Raw genomic sequence first — 17,101 nt, 5'->3', positions numbered from 1 at the left:
GGATTAGCAGCCATCCCAAGACTGAGATTGTGGCCGCTGATCACGATGGTGATCTCCCACGTCTTGCAGCTTCAGCCTACTTTCCACTGCCCTATTTGAGTCACGTCCCTTGTCGCCCATGCAACGTGGCCGCCATGCACGCATCCCTCCCACTGAGCTCTCCTTACTATGTATGAGACACCCTTCCTCCCCCGTTACCGACCTAGGAGGGAGAGAAGGCAGATCAGAGATCAGAGAGAGAGGCGAAAACGATGAAGCCCAAAGCTGTTGTTTTGAAACGAGCGATGCTGCCGATGTTGCTGCTATGGTGTTTTGTGGCCGTCGACGGAGGGGGAGAGGAGTTCCCCGGCGTTGGTCCGCTTCTAGTGAGGAAAGAGAGCCGGAGGACGGTGGCCTCCACAGCGTCCGGGGAGATCACGGCCGTCGACGTGCGTGATGGCTACGGTGGCGCCTACCACCTCCAGTTCATCACCATGGCGCCCAGCTCGATGTTCCTCCCCGTTCTCCTCCACACCGACATGGTCTTCTACGTGCAGTCTGGTATGACATCTCGAAACAGCTCAACACGAGAAAAGATGGACGCCTACATCAAATCTTGGTTTCTGCAGGCAGCGGAAGGGTCACATACGTCGAAGAGGACGAGAACGATGAGACCGAGCACATCGATGTGGTGCGTGGTGACATCTACAGGTTGGAGAAAGGCAGCATGTTCTACGTGCAGAGCCATCCGGACCCAACGAGAGACAACCTAAGGATTCATGCCATATTTAATGCAGTAGACACGGACAACACAAAGGTGGTAATCATCCCTCTAACCCAATCTGCCAACACACAAGAAGATTCATGATCATTCATGGCTTCATGCAGGAACTACCAGCTGCAGCCTACTCAAACATCAGTGATCTGGTCGGAGGTTTCGAGGACAAAGTACTCCAGATGGCATTTGGGGTAAGTCATGGTGATGAATCCATCTATGTAAGTAGAAGAGATTCGTGTCAGTGCATGGCTTTGATGAGTTGTTTCACCTTAAGGTTTCCGAGGAAACCATTCTGGCCATCAAATGGGTTGAGAAGCCTCCGGCCATCATTCCTTTTCCGCATACTTCGAAGACAGTATCCTTTGGAGCTCTCAGAGGGATCCGAAGTCTCACCGCCGAGGAGGAGAAACTCACAAACAAGAAGAAGACCAAGGCATTCAATTTCTTCGAGGCCAAACCCGATGTGGAGAACTGCAATGGTTGGAGCACTGCCCTGAGTCACAAGGACCTCAAAGCTCTCAAGGGCTCCAACTTCGGGGCGTTCATGGTGAACTTGAGCAGGGTAAGTATGAGATGAGACACGATCACATGGTATCATCCCAATTCTTTATCATTGCATCTAAAAGCTTAAATCGACAGATCGAATATGATTTAAATTTTTTTTTATTGATGGAATATGATTTGAACACACAATGCTTCGCTCTAATGCTATATAATTCTGTGGTTGGTTGGATCTGAAAGGTTCAATCGGTAGATGAGACATGATGTGTTGTGTACTGACTGATATCAACCTTATAATGGTTGAAGAGTTCGATGATGGGGCCTTATTGGAACCCCAAGGCGACGGAGATCGCCATAGTGATCCAAGGACGGGGAATGGTGGAAGCCGTTTGCATCGGCGAGCCAGCGGAGGAGACGAGGTTTAAGGCCAAGGAAGGGGATGTCGTGGTGGTGCCGAGGCTTCACCCGGTGACCCAAATGTCCTACAACGACGAGGGCTTCATCTTGGTCGGATTCAATAACCTGGTGGGGAAGAACCGCCCGCAGTTCTTCGGGGGGAAGAGATCGGCGCTTCGGATCCTCGACAGGGAGGTCATGGCCATGGCATTCAACGTGCCGACAGCTATCGTTGAAGACCTTTTGTCTGCCCGAGTTGAGTCCACGATACTTGCGTGTACCTCGTGTGCCGAGGAACTCGAGGGGAGGATGAAGGATCAATCGAAGGGTGAAGAGGAACACGAAGAAGAAGATGATGACGACGAAGAAAGAGCAGCTTGGAAGGTTGATGAAGAGGCGAGAAGAGAGGCGGAGAGGGAGATGCGGATGCTTAGAATGCTAGTTTGAATGTGTTCTTATCTTCAATGTTGTGGGAATAAGCTTTGGCTGTAGGTGACATTTGTGGATCTACCAGATGTCAATGTAAAAGCCAGACAGTAACAAGTCCAAAGAGAGCTACATAAATAAGCCAAGCCAAGCCAAGTAGAAAATGTTTCGAGTTCACAATCTGTAATAAAAGTTGAGTTGGTTTGGTAGATATATAGTTGAACGCATCTCAAATCATGAAGTTTTTTTAGTACCAAGTGCAATGTTGTGACCGATATAGGATAAAGAAATGCTAAGGTGAAATGGCTATATTTCTAGTTCAATTTCATCAAACATCTCCCAACGGAGGAACCAAAACATACCTTCTGCGATTTCAGATTACTTTACAAGATCAAGAATTAAACATGATGCCGCTCCTGCCGAATAACCAGAACTGAACAACCATCAAGCAGAGACCATACAATTTGAGAAGATAGCATTTAAGTTCTTTACGAGTAATAACTCAGAAGCAGAAAACATACGCTAGCTTGTAGAGATGGTTGCTATGAGTCTCACATTTCTTCTCATCAACATGTAACTGAGACCTAAAAGAAAGAGACCATCACATGCCTTGCCATGATGCTGAACGGATTATTTACAAAGGCGCAATGAGTTCTAATTGCCGAAGGCAGTGATGTAGGAGACGACGACGGTGATGTCATCGAGCTTGCCTCCATAGTAGCGGTAGCCGGCTTCTTGGGCAGAAGTCGAGAAGGGTGTTTGCCTGTTCTTATCCTGGGCTCGTTGGCGAGCTAATGCAGCTATCTTCTGGGCCATCACTTGAGGTCCTAAACCAGCTCTAATGCCGTGAACAACGACAGCGGTGATCTCACTGTTGTACAAGTTATCAAAGAGTCCATCTGTCCCTGCAACGATCACATCGCCTGATTCGACTGGGAAAGTGAACACCTGCACACAAAATGTAAGCGGCATATATGAGCCTAAACAATAATCCAAGATGTCTATCGACAAAGATGTACCATGTCAAAAGACAAAAGAACAGCTAGGATCAAGGAGCTGCACTTGTAAGCACTTAAGCCTGAATGTTCTTTCAGAGACAGACTAGGGTTTGGAATCGAAACTTGTTGACGAATTATGTCAAACAATTCTAGGCCAAGAGTGGCACAAAATTTGCAAAACAACAATCCCAGCTAGGCTTAAAATTGACAGGTGCTTCATACTGGTCCAGCTGCACGACTAATCCGTAAGATCTCAGCTTGTTTCTTGTAGGGCTAGGCCTAAAAATAGTACTGATAAGTTGCTAGCAGAATTAATTTTACACAGAGTAAGATGAAGAAGACAGGTTTGGACTTTATCATCCTCCCAAACACCTACAGCCAAAAGGGGACTAAAAGCCAACCAATTCCTGTATTCAAAGCCCGTCTATTCCTGCTCCTTGACACCCAACAAAATAATCTTGAACTCCATCAGTTGGTTGAATGAAATCAAATGGATACCATTGAATTTACCACTATCAAATGGATCAATACTAAATACATGCACTCCAATGTGAATTTCACAAGAGAGTAGCACAACTAGTGGTTGAAGTATATGAGCACAAACCCATTTTTCCTCCTTTAATAAATAAAAGTATCAGCTAAAACCATTTCAAAAATAGAAATCATATGAAGGGTACCTACAAAATTTGAACCCCATATCTGAAGCACCCAATACAATCCCTAACCCACATAAAGCTCTAGTCGCAGCTTAATGAAAAAGTACCATAAATGGAGGTGTCAAAGTAAAACAGAACTAACCTGGGCAGCACTAGGTAGATCGCTTGCATTGCCACTCTCAAGTTGATAAGTGAAGTTGAAATCATGTTGCTGCACTGGTGACCTAAAGATAGTGCACCCATCTCTAACAACAATGAAACCACTGTCACCAAGATTGACAGCACGAATGCCCTACAAGGCCAATTGCAACCAAAGACACCACTTAGTTACATACTAAGAATCAAAAAGCTTGTGTCAAGTTGCTACATGCAGGAGAAAAAAAAAAGGCATTACCATGAATCAAGCACAAAAGATTGTCTTAGATTGCTTTGGTCAAGTTCAACGTCAAGGACCTAAAGTCATTTGACCTTTGCACCAGATTCATTGTAGCAATTCCACCACCTTTTGGGCATATATTAAACCATCGTATACTGGTGCATATCATATGCATCATTTGTGGTTGATGTACCAGCTTTATATCAAAATTCGAGTACAGATAAGAACTGGCACATTACTTAAGAGTGTACAAACTTCTATTTCGGGAACCATGGAAAACCAAGACAAGTAACAAACCCCTGAGGGAGCATGGGGGGAAATGTTCTATTGAAATCGGTAACCCTTTCCATGTGTTTGAGGGATAGGAGACAATATCAAAGCTCCTTGACCAAGTAAACTAAGTATCAAGAGTCAGATCAACGACACTAAATAAGAAAAGGTGAAAGGAGTTTGACAAAACAAAAAGAGTGTCAACAGAACTCTTTCAACAATTTCTGGATCACTTACTTAGCTCTAATAGCATGAAAATGGGTGATTAGGTACATAATCACATCAGCATAAAGGAGAAAGAAGAGTCAACTAGGATAACCAGTCCCATTGTCCTCTTTACACACATTTCTTTCCTTTTCTCCTTCAATCCTAGTGTCCTATTCAGTTTGTACTTCTGTGTCCCTATTTTCCATCCTCCTAAAAAGATACCAAAAAGCCTCTTTGTCCAGGACAAAGTGAATCATTCCTTTCATCTCTTGATAAGCCACTTTTGTGTAAAAAAGTTAATGCTTGAATCAAATACAGCTCAGCATACTTAAAAGGCCAAAATGAGAATCCATGTTAAATTGGTCCACTAGACAAATATTGTAGGAAAGTCAATTATAATAATAATAACAATAACAACAATAAAGCAAGTTCCAACTATTTGAGGTCGACCATATAGATCTTTTGTCGATCTATAAAGAAATGTATCTTTAGTTAAATTACGAATATTTAAATATTTATTTATAATTTCTATTAAGGTCTTTTTATGCCGCTCTCAATTTTTCCTTATACCACTGATAATAATCATTTTGTCTCTTCTCTTCTAATTACTGAAATCTATAGATCTCCTGATCACATGAATATACCAATTTAAATTTCTTTCTCATTCTATTCTTTATTGAACCAATATCTATTTAATCATCAATAATAATATTTATTTGTATATCTTTCCTATTAACTTCAAATATTCACCAAACCATTTTCATCTCAGCAATACAAATTATTTGTATATGTTGTTTCTTATAAATTTTTGTATGGATGCTCTAACAACTACCTTATAAATTTTTGTACGCAATGGGCACACAAGGCTCCTGAAGTTCCTTGTCATTTTAATCGTCCTATTTATACTCTGTGAATAATAACTTTATCAATCTCTTCATCTTATTGAATACTTGATCCAAGATACATAAAACTTGTACTATATTAACTTCTTGTCATCCAATTGCACTATATCTTCTTACCTATTCTTATTATTACTAAAATTATATCTCATATATTTAGTTTTAATTCTACTTAATCTAAAACCTATAATTTCTAAGGATTACATCTATAACTCAAGTTTAGAGCTAATTTCATTTAAAATCTCATAAAAAACGCAACCTACGAGGTCTATCTTATAAATGATTAATAAGTTTATTCATTATCAATATAAAAGTAAAGATTTAATATGGACCCTTGATGTAGCCAACTCACTAAACAAACTCCTCATAATTCTAATACTAATGACTACATTATCATATATATCCTTTATAACATCAATATAATTAGTTAATATGCAATTCTTTTCTAAAATCCATTATGATAAATCTTTAGGAACTATATCATAGGCATTTTCTAAATCAATAAAAACCATATTCATATCTTCCTTTTTTCTCAATATACTTTTCTATTAATTATCTTAATAAATAAATAATTTATATTGTTAGTATCCTAAGCATGAAATTAAATTGATTTTAGAAGATATTTATTTTAAATTTATCCTGCTTTTGATTACTTTTTCTAAAATTTTATAATATGACTGATGATTTTAATTGTCTAGAGTAATTTTGTATGTCATTCTTATTCTTGTAAATTAACACTAAAATATTTTTTCTCCATTCACTAGACATCAATCTAAATCTTAAAATTTTATTAAATAAACTAGTTAACCAAGCTATTCCTTGATCTCCTAAACTTTTTCAAACCTTAATATGGATGTGATCAAGTCTCACACTCTTACCTATTAGGCTTCTTCTTTTACCTCACTGGTTTTGATTTTACAAACAAATCTCTGACTACTAAATCTATCACTAAAAACAATCGTTAAAGCTAGGTCATTTGTGGAATATTCATCAAATAATTTATAAAAATAATTCTATATATATTCTTTAATGTCATTATAATTAATAAATATTCTTTAACCTTCATCTTTACTGTATTAAATATTACATAAATCCTTACACTTTCTTTCTCGAGCTTTAGTAATTCAGTATTTTTTTTACCATCATTATTAGTCATCGTAGATCAAATAATACTAATATTATTCTCATCTAAGTTTTAAACCATCTCATTTATCATTCTATTCTTAAAAATCCTTACATTATTATCTTCAAAATTTCATCACCTAGTCCTAGTATCGTATTCTACTATATTTTTCTTCTACGATTTTCGACAACAAATATCATACATATATCATCCACCTATGTTGATTCTTTAAGCTTTCAACAAGTATAGCTATACAACTCTTGCATATAACTTTATCTAACTCTCTAGTGAGGAAAAAAAATCTAACTATAGTTGTGACTACAGTAATCAAATGTTCATCTCTCTTCTTGAATTGAGCATTAATAATTCTGAAATCATACGAAGTGACAAAAACTAAAGTCATACCACACTCTTCATTCATCTCCACATAACCAAAGCCCTCATGCATCTCTTTAAATTTAACATATGTTTTCCCTACATGGGTTTAAATTTCCTCCGATAAAAAGTATTCCTTAAATGATATCTTCTAAGATTTTTTTTCAAAATTCTTTTTTTTTTTGGTCATCTAGTCCAACTTGAGGGCATGAGCACTTCTAACATGCAAAACCTCTTCTCGTAAGAATAATTTTAAAACTATAATTCTATCTCCTTATATACAAGCATTCCTGTGCCATTTATGTCATTTCTATGTTAAACTTTTCCAATATACTAAATTTTAAACCCAATACTATCGATATATCTATATTTTTCTCTTAACTACTTAATCTTATAAGCAAATAATGCTTATTATTCTTATAGTCATAGTGTCAAACAATTCTAGCCTCTTTTGTGAAAATGCTCCTATATTCCAAGTTGCTAACCTAATCTTTGTTAGAACCCTTGCAGATTCTAAACTTGGGGTTGATCTCTTTAGGGGATCGACCTCCTTGGAACTCTATAGGGGTTCCTCCCTCCAAGTTGCTGCTCAAAGGTTACAGAAAAGATTCATCTATTGCTTATCAAAAGAGGAGGAATACATGGCTATTTATAGGGTTTCTAAACCCTAACTCCTAATAGGACTCCTACTCAAGACTCTTACTTCTAACCAACTCCTAATAGGACTTCTACTCAAGACTCATATTCCTTTACAACTCCTAATTCTTCTCTAAGAAACAACCTCCTAACCCTTGCCGGCCTCTTCACCTCTTTAATAGGGGTCGGCTTAGGTAGGATTTACATGAATGTCCCTCTCAATTAGGACTCTCCTAGCTAGAGTCCTAGCAGACCCGCCCTTTTCAAATCAGCCTTGTCCTCGAGACTGATGATTCATGAATTTTGGGAATTTGATCTTCAAGTCGTCATAGTTCTCCCAAGTGACATCTTCTGTTGGTAGGTTCACCCACTGTATTAGCACTTTAGTAGTGGGTCGTCGTCGTCGAGTCACGATCCGTCGATCAATAATGGTACTTAGCTGGGTCTGGAGTTCTCTTTGGATGACTATATTTGGCGGGTGGCTTTGGGCTGTCTCCAAGCACCTATTTACAACTTCTGTCTGGCCGTCGATTTGTGAGTGATATGCCGTACTCCTTTTCAATTTAGTACCCTGCATATAAAATAACTTTGTCCAAAATCTGCTCGTGAAGATGCAAGTAGAATTTATCATAAGCACAATGCGTCCCTTATAGTGTAATTTTTTTGAGTCCCAATTGTAATGAGCCACGGAGCTTGGTGCTTCCTCCAAATTTTTTATAATCTTACTAGTCTCTGAATCTTCCTGCCATTCCATCTTAATATCCTTAAGGAAGTCGCTGGTCGGAAGGGAAACGACCGAAACTTTAGCTTGCTCGGGTAAACTGTGAAAGCGCATCTGCAAGAATATTCTCTTTCCCTTTTTTGTAAGTTATTTCATAATCAAATCCAAGAAGTTTTGTTACCCATTTTTGCTGCTCAGGGGATGATATCTTTCGCTCCAAAAAGTACTTGAGGCTTTTATGGTCAGTTTTAATTTAAAATCGTCGACCAATCAAGTACGGTCTCCACCTCGTTGCTGCATGCACAATGGCGAGCATCTCCTTATCATATATTGACTTATTTTGATAGGAGGGAGATAATGTCTTGCTAGTGTATGCGAGTGGTCGACCATCTTGCATGAAAATGGCTCCAATTTCGACTCCAGATGCGTCGACCTCAATAATGAAGGGTCAGTTGAAATCTGGTAGTGTTAGCACCGGCGTCGTCGTCATGGCTGCCTTAAGTTTGTCGAAGGAAGCGGAGGCTCTGTCCAACAATTGGAAGATATCTTTTTCCAGTAAGGAAGTAAGTGGTGCATTGATCTTTCCATAGTTTTTCATGAACTTGCGGTAGTAGCCTGTTAAACCCAGAAAGCCATGTAGCAATTTTATGTTTCTCGGGGTCGGCCAGTTTTGCATTGCTCCAATTTTGAAGGGGTCCACTGCCACACCTTTCTCTGATATGATATGCCCAAGATATTCCACCTTCTGTTGAAGAAAGCAAAAATTCGTAGTGGTTGTTGTGTGTTCAAAAGGTGGTTTTCGGTAAGTCTTCTTCGTACGCTCGTATTTGATGATACCCGAATCAAAGGTCCAACTTTGTAAAGATTTGTGCTCCCTTTCATCTAGCAATTCATCTACTATTGGAATAAGGTATTTGTCCTTGATGGTTATGCCATTGAGAGCTCAGTAATCAACACATATTCGTCTTGTTTCGTCCTTCTTGCGTACAAGTAGCACCGGTGAAGAGTAGAGGTTGCAACTTAGCCGAATAACTCATGTTTCGAGCATCTCTTTTACAATCCTTTCTATTTCATCCTTCTGGAGATGTGGATACTGATATGGCTGAGCATTTGCTGAAGATTTGCCTCGAAGGATCGTTATACAATGATCATGCCGACGGGTAAGAGGTAGGTTGCACGGTTCGTCAAATATATTTGAAAATTCAGCAAGCAAAGGAAGTAGATTTGGATCTTCAAATTCTGTTGGCTCTCCCTTAGTTTGTTGCTCAAGTTGTACCAAAAAGCCGCTGCATGCTTTATGCAAAACCTTCTCTATTTGTTGTGTGCAAATCGTTGTTATGTCGCCCCCACGTTTCTCGTGCAATGTCACATGTTTTTCCTTATTGTAAAATTTCATAATTAGTTTCATAAAATTCCAAGAAATATCACCTAATGTCATTAACCATTTAATTCTGAGCATGGCCTCATGATTGTTAAGAGGGAGAATGAAGAAATCTGCAATTATCTCTTGGTCCTGCAGCAATAGTTTCTCTTGCGGGCGCCTACGATCACAATTCAAAATCCGTCCGTCGGTGACCTTAACATCAAACCTGCAGCGATTCTCGATAGGTAATGCTATCCGAACAGCAAGCTTACTATTTAGGAAGTTAGTAGTACTGCCCATGTCGATGAGAACATTGATCAGTTGTTGTTTGAGAAGGCCTCCAACTTTCATCGTTTGCGGGTTTGTGTAGCCGGCTAGTGTATGTACCGTAACTTCGGTCGGTTGTGGCTCTTCTTCTGCATCTTCTTCATGTTCAAGGCTCTCTTCTGGATGTTCAATGACCTCTTCTTCTATTGGTTCAATCATAAGAAGTCTCCCTTTACTATAGCGATGCTCATGGCTCCACGGCTCGTCACAATGCCAACATAACCCCTTCGCATATCGCTCCCGAAGCTCTTCTCTTGTTAACCTCTTTGGTGTAGGGACTTGGTCGATAGTAGGGGGCTGAGGGCTTCAATATTACTGGTTGAGGAGCGACCCTAGTCCTCTGAGCTTCATGGTTCAATTTCTCCTCTTGATGTCGTGCGAAAGAGATATCTGCCATAAGCATATATGGTTGTCGTGCTTTAACTTATCCTCGGATCTCCGGCTTCAAGCCCTCAATGAAGGTCTTCAATAGTTGTTTTTGAGACCAATCACGAGTTTGATTAGATAACCTTTCAAACCTGGTTTGGTACTCCTGAATGGTAGAGGTTTGTCGGATCTTTGCTAGTTGTCCGTTAATATTCTCGTAATCGGTTGGTCTGAAGCGGATCAGTAGTCCTTTGAATTGTCGCCATGAAAGGACTCCATAAGTATGTTCAAACCAGTCAAACCACTGTATAGCATCCCCTTCAAGATGTATAGCTACAATTTTCACCATAGATGCATCTGCGGTTTTATGGTACCGAAAATATCGCTCCGCGCACGAGATCCAACCAATCGGGTCTCCTTCTTCCCATCTAGGGAAGTCCACTCTCATGCATGGATAGTTGGGGTTTGTCATAGAGCTTCCCCTCTCTTGGAAGTCATATCTTCGGGCTTGGTGCGATTGGGCAAAGCTCTCTCCTTGATGTGATTTCTTCGGGCTTAGTGGTCGGCCCAATCTGAGTTCGGTAAAGAGCATCCGAATCTTATCCTCCATTCGCGCCTCGAAGGCTTCGAATTTAGCATTGATTACCTCCTCAGATGCCATAGTATATGCCGCCAAATCTGTGATGTTAAGATCTTTCTTTTGTTGTCGGGTTAAAGGCATGTATTGGTTGAGAGAGGTGATGGTCGAAAGGGTTGGTGGATTGGTAGATGTAGGCTACGGTTTAGGCTTGTTTTGTGGCTATTTTGGGTGCAGTTTGAGGGTGTGGTTTGGTGGAATTTTAGGGCTGTAGATGAAAGTTTTGGATCTGTGGTAGATGGTAGCAAAGGTTCGATAGAAATCAGTGGAAGTTGCAGCAAGTATGTGCTGTCTTGTAAGAGTAAAATTGTCGTCGAAGAAACAATGGTTTCTCGACGTAATTTCCACCAAAAACTTGAAAGAATTGAGGAGGGAATTGATAGCAAAATCACAGTTTATATGACAGCAAGGATATCTAATTTAATCAAGAAAATTTCGGCAATATAACAACAAGGAAATTGGTTCAAGTTGCGATTGCAGAATTCTCGTCGAAAAATTTCAGCGGGTTACGACGAAAATTTGCAACAACACAAAATCGTTTTTAGAGATGAATTTCTTAATAGATCAATCTTAGATGGAAGCCAAGATGATCTATGAAGTGTATAAGAAATTTCATTCAAAAAAGATTAAAATAGATGGGTTAAGGCAATAATATGTGACTGAAATTTTCTGCAGCACAGATTTTTAAGTATAGCAGATTGGACGTAAAAGATCAGTGGTTTATATTGAGAATTTTTTGATGAAACCAAAGAGAAATCCACTGTTAGGAAGTGTCAAAGCTATCATAAAAATTTCGTAGAGATTTGGATAGAAACAACGTAGTATCAAGATCAAACAAACAATGCTATGCAGCTGAAATTTTACAGTGCAGATTTTCAAGTATAGCAGATTAGACGTAAAATATCAATGGTTTATATTGAGAATTTTTTGACAAAACCGAAGGAAATCTACTGTTAGGAATTTGTCAAAGATGTCATAAAAATTTCGTAGAGATTTGGATAGAAAAAACACAATAGCAAGATCAAACAGACGGTGCTATACGGTTGGAATTCTGCAATGTATCTTTCGTCGTAGAGATGGAAACTTTATGACGAAAAGTTTATGCAGCAATATAGGAATAATTTTTTTGGGATTTTCAAATAAGGATAACTAAATTGCAGCAGCAGTAAGGTAAAAAATCAGAACCTGTTGCAATTCACGGGGAGATCAAAAGATGATCCGTGATGGTGGAGATGACAGCGGAATTTGACAACGATCTTTTAAGCAATTGTGGGAATTGCTTTGGGCAGTTGTGGAGGGTTGATGGATGGCTGTGGAAGGGCAGCGAGACGCCAAGAACGCTGCTCTGATACCAGGTGATAGAACCCTTGCAGATTCTAAACTTGGGGTTGATCTCTTTAGGGGATCGGCCTCCTTGGAACTCTATAGGGGTTCCTCCCTCCAAGTTGCTGCTCAAAGGCTGTAGAAAAGATTCATCTATTGCTTATCAAAAGAGGAGGAATACATGGCTATTTATAGGGTTTCTAAACCCTAACTCCTAATAGGACTCTTACTCAAGACTCCTACTTCTAACCAACTCCTAATAGGACTTCTACTCAAGACTCATATTCCTTTACAACTCCTAATTCTTCTCTAAGAAACAACCTCCTAACCCTTGCCGGCCTCTTCATCTCTTTAATAGGGGTCGGCTTAGGTAGGTTTTACATGAATGTCCCTCTCAATTAGGACTCTCCTAGCTAGAGTCCTAACAATCTTCTATTCTTGAATTAACTTCTTTTACTCGCATGGGTCCCAAACAATGAGAGATCTCTTACCTTCATTGCATCACATCCAAACATCAATGTGATGGGCCTCTTTTGAACTACCTCTTAGTCCACCCTTCACAATTCAGGATACCTAGATGATAAAGGTACCTCACGTCACTTATAGGTCACGATCTAGCCCTATACTAAAATCAGTTAAGATCCATGTTCATGATATTTAAAGCAGTTTTATGCTGGTTGTCAATGACCTATGACCTATCGCAACCATCAAAGCTTAGGATTAGTATTAACGGTGTTATGGTAGGCAAGTTAATTATTATTAAAAAGAAAATGTATTGCTGCATCTTTTCAATAGAATAGATACCAATAAGAGGAAATGATTTGTTCACTAAATGAATCTTATGAATGCTTCTCAAGTACAGTATTATGAAGCTGATGTGACCATATGTACAAAGAACTTCATATGTTCAAGCTCATAACTCTGCCATTTTATACAAGTGCCTCTGAAGTATGACACTATTAACTAAAGAGTTCAAAAAAAAAATCAAAAACAAAAATGATTTTTTCTTAATCAGTGCGGCAGTGCAATTCTATTTAAAAATAAAAGGGGCACCAAACAGGCATTGCAACTCTAGTCAAGTCTAAAACTCACAAACCAACTTTAGAAAAATGCTTAAAAGAAAGATGGATACAGAGTAGATATTTCCTATTTACACAAGCCTATATGAAGGTTGACTTTGTATCAAGTCTCAGGCTTCATTGGCTAGACTGACTTTTCATACCACTTTGAAACCCAAGGTGACGTGCAATGACATACCAAATATCCCCAAGCAACATGCCTATATCTGACTCATCAGGTGTTATTGCTTCCCACTTTGGGACCATCAAAGATTACAAATCAAACGCATTAGGTGAGATCTAGTTTTTATCAACACTGTCAGAAATGGTAAGCTTTTGGAAAACTGAAACCAAAGATGGAGAAAATTCATCCCTTTCATGGCTGACTAACCTGTAGCTAGATATTCAGAAACTTCACATGGAAAAGGCCTTGTGTTGATTATTCAAAATGATTTAAGAGGCATGTAGAAGTTGTTGAACAATATAAGCAAGGAAGATTATCACATCTTCTGCCTGCTATAATTTCACACACCAACTTATGGTGACTTAGATATCTTGAAAGTTAGTTTCTAGTAAATGTATAACCAGATTTACACTTAGAAAAGGTTGTCATGATCAAAATTTATAGCATCAAAGCTTAAGATGAAAAAAATGCACTCAGGAAGTGTGGTATGCAAGAAATATGGCTTCCTACCAATTAAGCCATTGAACATTCATTCTGAAGCAAAGAAGCACATAAGTATTGGAAAGATAACAGGTTGGAGAGAAATATCAAATTTTGGAAATAAAAAGTAATGGAAAGATATCAACAGATTGGAAAAAAAGCAACATCGAATTTCGGAAACAAAAAGATATATGAAAACCAGACTCCTCTTAGCAATCTGGAGATGAAGATAGTAAAGATGCTAGACTTGAATGCAGATTGGTTTCTTTTACAACGGATTTTTATTTCCTGCAGAATATCAACTTTAAACTATATGAGATTCTCCATAAGTTTGAGGACAAACAGGAAAGAACTAAAAAGAAGTTGCAGAGAGTAATGCAAAGAGGTGAATAATGAACTCAGACCTGATCAGTTAGAGCAATGATGCAAGCTGTTGATGATCCTTGAGCTTTAGTTCTTAGATAAGCTTTCTCCAACACCCTTAACGGATCAATGGACCCTTTAGACTCTTCTTCAATTGCATCTGATGCATGTGACATAAGTGCTCTAGAATATTGTCCTGCATCAACACCATGATCAGCCCAGCCACCGACACCATCTGCTACACCAATAGCTTGCTCATCCCATATAAAATGTGCATCCTCACCACCTGTTTCCTCCTTATCTGGGTGTGGCAGATAACAAGACCCGGACAGCAGTTTCAATGCTCTGTTACTTGGCTTTTTCCTGTGCAATGCAGCTAATTTAATGCTTAAAGTAGACAAATAACCACTAATATTGACATAAATTTCTATCTTTATTATGTGAAAAGATAGATGAACACAAACTTTGCAGTAAATGTACAGAGATGGAAAACTGGCTTAGAAAAAACCTAAATTACTACAGCATCCTTTGCACTTCCAAACTCAAGGAAAGAGTTTGCATCTAACCAGGAATTTTCACAACCTTACTCCAATGGCATAGCAAATTTTCATCATCTAATTGCAACATGAATTGTGTTTTGGGTGTCCTTTATGATATTTTAAGCACATAGTTCTTAAAATTCTAGCTCCGACATAAAATTTATCCCTCTTCAGTCACTAAATTGGCCGAAATCATGCCCATTGGCTGCCTAGTCTCTAGTATAATAGTGTTATATGATGTTGAATACATTAATATCGTAAACTGAGAAAATGACATGAAGTATCACATAAACATGTACAAATCATCAAATGCTGTCTCAAAATGACAATATGTACTATCAAAAGGTTACTTTAATCTTTGTTCTATGCAACCAAAAATTTGCACAAAAAATAGTATCATTTCTGCATGCAACTTGAATAAATCTACTAAATCAGAGTTGTAAATGTGTATCACTAAAGCTCAAAAATTGTTTGTAAGATGACATATCACATATCAATATCGACAACTGAATACCAACAGGATAGAAAAAGATGCAGGGCAGCATACTGGTCAGAATCAGATGAGCTTGAAGAATTATCAAGTTGCTCTTCTTGTGGAGACCCACCAAGAGACATGTCAGAAGCTGCTCCAGTAGAAAATGATGTGAAGAATGATGAAGATAACACCTTAATGCCATTTGGTGAAAAAAGATTAAAGCTTTCACCGATTGCACTGGACCAGATATGCCTGTAAACTGCAGTAGAATTTGAAAGTTCCTGAATTCTCAGAGTCTTGCATGATCTACTGCAGTAATCAAAGTTTCCATGTGAAAAATAAGCATCAAAACTCAAGAAAGAACCAAGCATTTTCCTATTCTGATGATGTGTAACCCATTCAGCTCCACCAGGTAAAGAATTGCAAGAAAATGCCATATTCCTCTCAAATAGGACACAAGAAGAACTTCGAGTGGACTCGGAAACCAGCCTACCGACGTTATGTATGCAAGAGTACCAAGACGCACCAGTCAAAGAAGGAACAGAAATCATGCGGTAGAATGTTCCAACAATAGACTCTGCTGTCGGGCGATCATTACTGGAAAAAGCTCGAATGCAGTCAACAAGACTGGAGAATGAATGTGATTGAAACAAGCCCGAGTGTCTCTGCCTGTACAGAAGCTCAACGGAGAATCGAAAAAGTTTGCTTGGAAAATGCGCTGGCATCTTAGACGCCTCAAGCAAAGTATAAACCTTGGTCCTCTAAGAACTGAACAGCGAAACCAAAGATAACCTAGAAAGGTAAATCTTGAAGCTCATTATCCATCAATTTACTGATTCTCGTAGGAACTATGATGGAAATCCTGAAAAAGAACACATTTTTGCCCAAATTAATCCCCCACAACAACAAAAATAATTCTGATATGAAACACTAGCTTCCAAAAGAAAAGGGATTTTGCTGAACTCCGATAGAACGGAGACCATGAAAACCCTAAAAATGACATGAGGCTCCAAAGAAAAGAAAAGCTGCGTCGCAACAGAATCCCTAACATAGAGCGGCGACGAAAGGGCAGCCGAACATTAAAAAAAAAAACTCAAATATTATCGACGAAATCCAGGGGAATCAGCACGCGACATCATTAAGAAAGCAAATAAAACAAAGAAATTCCAGAAAATTTTTCACCGAAGAAAGAATTCAGAGACGAACCTCGATGAAAGCTGGAAGCGGAAGAGGAAAACAGAACCCGAGTGAAGGCTGAAGAGGCGTGGAGGAGGAGGAGGAGAGGCCACGATCTTAGACCTTTCTTTGTGGTGAGATTTTCCTCTTGGTACTCTGATTCTTTTGATGGATGCGGATGGAATGGAATGACACAAAAGGGGGCGTTTGCTTTGGGTTTAAGCGTTGAAAGCGGGAGCGGTGGAGAGACTACAATTAATGTTTCCGAGAGCCCCGAAACTTTTATGACTCGGACCGGACCGGTTCGAAACCGATTGCTTGGGCCGCTAAAGTAGCCACATGGGGGTCTTTTGAAGAATTCTTCAGTGAATGAGGCCTCGTTTTAATTAAAAATAATACTATAAAGTTCCTTTGTGCATGAAAGTAAACACTATTATGAGATCCACGGGTTGGATTAGTGATGGGCGAA

General features: G+C 39.0%; 2 protein-coding genes across 5 annotated transcripts; one reads left to right on the top strand and one right to left on the bottom strand.

Annotated features, from left to right (window-relative positions):
• Window positions 1-214: 214 nt before the first annotated feature.
• On the top strand, window positions 215-2,293 carry LOC103973345 (vicilin-like seed storage protein At2g18540). The gene is made up of 5 exons (XM_018821390.2): window positions 215-540; window positions 609-796; window positions 868-948; window positions 1,032-1,319; window positions 1,565-2,293. Exons 1-5 carry the CDS (start codon window positions 252-254, stop codon window positions 2,099-2,101), a joined length of 1,383 nt encoding a protein of 460 aa, XP_018676935.2. The 5' UTR covers window positions 215-251; the 3' UTR covers window positions 2,102-2,293.
• A 250-nt stretch (window positions 2,294-2,543) lies between these two features.
• LOC135626217 (probable protein phosphatase 2C 55) lies at window positions 2,544-16,803 on the bottom strand. Of its 4 annotated transcripts, XM_065131375.1 has the most exons (6): window positions 16,663-16,803; window positions 15,983-16,318; window positions 15,529-15,715; window positions 14,484-14,805; window positions 3,877-4,026; window positions 2,544-3,028 (listed from the first exon to the last, which is right to left on the bottom strand). In XM_065131375.1, the coding sequence occupies exons 2-6, from the start codon at window positions 16,179-16,181 to the stop codon at window positions 2,735-2,737; spliced, it is 1,152 nt and encodes a 383-aa protein (XP_064987447.1). In that variant the 5' UTR covers window positions 16,182-16,318; window positions 16,663-16,803; the 3' UTR covers window positions 2,544-2,734. The 4 variants fall into 4 exon arrangements, with proteins under 4 accessions (XP_064987447.1, XP_064987445.1, XP_064987446.1 ...); XM_065131373.1 differs by having other exon boundaries at window positions 15,529-16,318; XM_065131374.1 differs by lacking the exon at window positions 3,877-4,026 and having other exon boundaries at window positions 15,529-16,318.
• Window positions 16,804-17,101: the final 298 nt, after the last annotated feature.

The sequence above is a fragment of the Musa acuminata genome, chromosome BXJ2-11 (assembly GCF_036884655.1).
Source record: "Musa acuminata AAA Group cultivar baxijiao chromosome BXJ2-11, Cavendish_Baxijiao_AAA, whole genome shotgun sequence".
In the NCBI taxonomy this organism is placed as follows: Eukaryota; Viridiplantae; Streptophyta; class Magnoliopsida; order Zingiberales; family Musaceae; genus Musa; species Musa acuminata.
Note: the sequence above shows the minus strand (reverse complement) of the source record. Positions and strands in the feature narration are given on the sequence as shown.